The sequence below is a fragment of the Nicotiana tomentosiformis genome, chromosome 3 (assembly GCF_000390325.3).
Source record: "Nicotiana tomentosiformis chromosome 3, ASM39032v3, whole genome shotgun sequence".
Taxonomy (NCBI): Eukaryota; Viridiplantae; Streptophyta; class Magnoliopsida; order Solanales; family Solanaceae; genus Nicotiana; species Nicotiana tomentosiformis.
Window position 1 is genome coordinate 21,170,916 of NC_090814.1, and position 4,026 is coordinate 21,174,941.

General features: G+C 43.2%; 1 protein-coding gene across 1 annotated transcript; it reads left to right on the forward strand.

Annotated features, from left to right (window-relative positions):
• Positions 1–912: 912 nt before the first annotated feature.
• On the forward strand, positions 913–1,900 carry LOC138907470 (uncharacterized). The gene is made up of 2 exons (XM_070198069.1): positions 913–1,131; positions 1,412–1,900. Exons 1-2 carry the CDS (start codon positions 913–915, stop codon positions 1,898–1,900), a joined length of 708 nt encoding a protein of 235 aa, XP_070054170.1.
• Positions 1,901–4,026: the final 2,126 nt, after the last annotated feature.

The following is a 4,026-nucleotide window of genomic DNA, read 5'->3' on the forward strand; positions in this document are numbered from 1 at the left end:
GTGGAGGGATATGTTGGATTATATTCCTAGCAGGGTTGTGTCCTTTCTTAAGGCGCAACATATGGTTGAGAAGTGGTGGGAGGCATATCTAGCCTTTGTGAGAGATGTCAGTACTGATACTCCTACAGTTGAATCGGTTCCGGTATATTGATTTTTGTATTGATTTGGTGTCAGGCACTCAACCCGTTTCTATTCCACCATACATATGGCACCTGTGAAGTTGAAGGAATTGAAAGAGCAACTTTAGGAATTGCTTATTAAGGGCTTCATATGACCGAGTGTCGCAACTTGGGGTGCTCCAGTTTTGTTTGTGAAGAAGAATGATGGCTCTATGCGGATGTACATTGATTATAGGTAGTTGAGCAAATTTACAGTCAAGAACAAGTACCATTATCGCGCATTGAAGACTTATTTGACCAGCTATAGGGTGCTAGAGTATTTTCAAAGATTGATTTGAGGTTAAGGTATCATCAGCTCACGATTCGGGATTTGGATATTCTGAAAACTACTTTCAGGAATCGGTATGGTCACTACAAGTTTTTAGTGATGCCATTTGGGCTGACCAATGCCCCATCAACATTTATGCATATGATGAACAATGTATTCCATCAATAACTTAATTCTTTCATCATCATATTCATTGATGACATCTTAGTGTACTCTCACAGCCGGGAGGATCATGAGCAGCATTTGAGGATAGTGCTCCAGACCTTGAGAGAGAAGAAGTTATATGAAAAAATTTCAAAGTGTGAATTCTGGCTTGATTCGTTGGCATTTTTGGGTCATGTGGTGTCTAGTAAGGAGATCAAGGTAGATCCTAAGAAGATTGAGGCAGTTCAGAGTTGGCCAAGACCGTCATCAACTACTGAGATTCGGCATTTCCTTGGTTTGGCCGAATATTATCGGCATTTTATGGAGGATTTCTCGTCTACTGTTGCACCTTTGACCAGATTGACCCAGAAGGGTGATCCATTTAGGTGGTCCGACGAGTATGAGGAGAGCTTTCAGAAGCTCAAGACTGCCTTGACCACAACTCTAGTCCTCATTTTTCCTTCACCATCGGGTTCATATACAGTTTATTATGATGCTTTATGGATTGGTATTGGATGTGTCTTGATGCAGGAGGGTAGGGTAATTTCTTATGCTTCACGCCAGTTGAAGCCCCATGAGAAGAACTATCCCATTCATGATCTAGAGTTGGAAGCTATAGTCCACGCATTGGAGATTTGAAGTCATTAGCTTCACAGTGTGTCTTGCGATGTGTTCATTGATCATCGGAGTCTACAACACTTGTTTAAGAAAAAGGACCTGAACTTGAGGCAGCGAGGTGGTTAGAGCTGTTGAATGGCTATGATATCACTATTCTATATCATCTCGGTAAGTCCAATATGGTGGCCGATGCCTTGAATAGGAAGGCGGGGAGTATGGGCACCTTGCATATATTGCAGTGGGTGAGAGATCATTAGCATTGGATGTTCATGCACTACCCAATCAGTTTGCGATATTGGACATTTCGGAGCCCAGTCAGATTCCTGCTTTCTTGGTTTCTCATTCTTCTTTATACGAGCGCATCAGAGAGTGTCAATATAATGACCCCCATTTGCTTGTCCTTAAGGATACGGTGTACCACGGTGATGCCAAGGAGGATTCTATAGGATATGAAAGGGTGTTGATGATGCATGGCCGGTTATGTATGCCCAATGTGGATGGGTTGCGTGAATTGATTCTTGATGAGGCCCATAGTTCATGGTACTCTATTCATCCGGGTGCCGCTAAGATGTATCAGGATTTGAGGCAGCATTATTGGTGGAGAATAATGAAGAAAGATATAGTGGATTATGTGGCACGGTGCTTGAATTATCAGCAGGTGAAGTACGGCCATCAGAGACCGGGCAGTTAGATTCAGAGACTTGATATTCCCGAGTGGAAGTGGGAGCATATCACTGTGGATTTTGTTGTTTGGCTTCCACGGACTTTGAAGAAATTTGACGCAGTGTGGGTGACGGTGGATAGGCTGACCAAGTCGGCACATTTTATTACGGTGGTGACTACTTATTCTTTAGAGTAGCTGGCTCAGATCTCTATCCGTTAGATTGTTCGCCTTCATGGGGTGCCGGTGTCCATTATCTCCGATCAAGGCACGCAGTTCACATCGCACTTCTGAAAGGCCGTACAACGTGAGTTAGGCACACGGGTTGAGTTGAGTACATCATTTCACTCCCAAACGGACGGGCAGTCAGAGTGCACCATTCAGATATTAAATCACATGCTACATACATATGTTATGGATATCGGGGTTCATGGGATTAGTTCTTGTCGCTTGCCTCTTTTCCTACAACACTAGCTACCAATAAAGTATTTAGATGGCTTCATATAAGGCCTTATATAGGAGGCAATGTCATTCTCCAGTTGGTTGGTTTGAGCCGGGGGAGGCTAGGTTGTTGGGCACTAATCTGGTTCGGGATGCCTTGGAGAAGGTTACGTTGATTCAGGACCTGCTTTATACAGCTTAGTCTAGACATTATGTCGATCGAAAGGGTTGTGATGTAGCATTTATGGTGGGATAGAGAATTTTGTTGAGGGTTTCACCCATGAAGGGTACGATGAGATTTGAGAAGATGGGCAAGTTGAGCCCTAGGTATATTGGTCCTTTTGAGATCCTTGAGATAGTGGGGGAAGTGGCCTATAAGCATGCATTTCCACCCATATTATCAGCCGTTCACCTGGTGTTACATGTTTTCATGCTCCGAAAGTAGTACGGTGATCCGTCCCATGTGTTAGATTTTAGCTCATTCTAATTGGACAAGGATTTGAATTATGTTGAGGAGCCGGTGAACATCTTGGACAGGCATGTCAGAAAGTTGACATCAAAGAACACTGTTTCAGTGAAGGTTCAATGGAGGGGTCAACCTATTAAAGAGGATACTTGGGAGATCGAGCATGATATGCGTAGCCATTATCCCCACCATTTCAGCACTTCAGGTATGTCTCTATACTCATTCGAGGATGAACGTTTATTTTAAGAGGGGGAGAATGTAACGATCTGACCATTTGTTTAGAGTATTTTAGATTGTTCCCCTATTTATTGCCTCCTCTATGTTCACTTGTGGTTATGTAACTTGCCAGACACTTAGTCCAAAGTTGGGAGCTTAAGTTGTAAGAGTTGACTAGAGTTTGACTTTTGTGTAGACGACTTCAGACTGGAGTTTTGATAGTTCCAATAGCTTTGTATATTAATTTTGGACTTAGTCCTATATTCGGATATTGATTTGGAGGTCTGTAGGTTTGTTCGAGGCTTTTTGTCAAATATTGGGAAGTTAAAGGTTTGGAAGGTTGATAGGTTTGACCGAGGATTGATTTTTTCGATATCAGGCTCGGATTATGGTTCTGGGATTTGGTATAGGTCCGTTGTGCCATTTGGGACTTGCATGCAAAATTTGAAATCATTTGGAGTTGGTTTGATGTGATTTGGCATTAGTTTTAGAAGTTGAATGCTCTTTAGTTCATTAGGCTTGAATTGGGTGTGATTCATAGTTTTAATGTTGTTTGATGTGATTTAAGGCCTCGAGTAAATTCTTTTTGTGTTTTGGGACTTGATGGTATGTTCGGACGATGTCCCGGGGACCCCAGATGTGTTTCTGATTGAGTTTGGACTGTTTGTTCATGTGTTGGAACTGTTGGTTTCAGTGCTTCTGGTTTCCTTCTTCGCATTCGCAAAGAATAGGTTGCGATCGCGTAGAGTGTTTGCTGGCAGATGGAATTTTCTCTTCGCGCTCGTGAAGGACAGGACACGTTCATGGAAAGTTGGGGTGTTTGTGCAACGCGAACGCGTGTGAGGGATCACGTTCTCATAGAAGGAAGGTGAGATTGTATGGTGACACACGTTGTTAAGCGCGTTTGCGTGGACTGGTCCGCGATCGTGAAGCCTAGGGATGGCTGGTCATCGTGTTCGTATTTGTATCCTCACGTATGCGTAAGAGGCTTGGTGAGCTGGTGGAATTTGTTCTTCGCGATCGCGAAGGCTTT

Excerpts from the sequence above, each read along its gene's own strand:
- LOC138907470 (XM_070198069.1), top strand. The coding sequence starts at position 913 with ATGGAGGATTTCTCGTCTACTGTTGCACCTTTGACCAGATTGACCCAG. Across the intron at positions 1,132-1,411 it reads TCTTGATGCAGGAGGGTAGG|GAAGGCGGGGAGTATGGGCA; the intron begins GTAATTTCTTAT and ends TGCCTTGAATAG.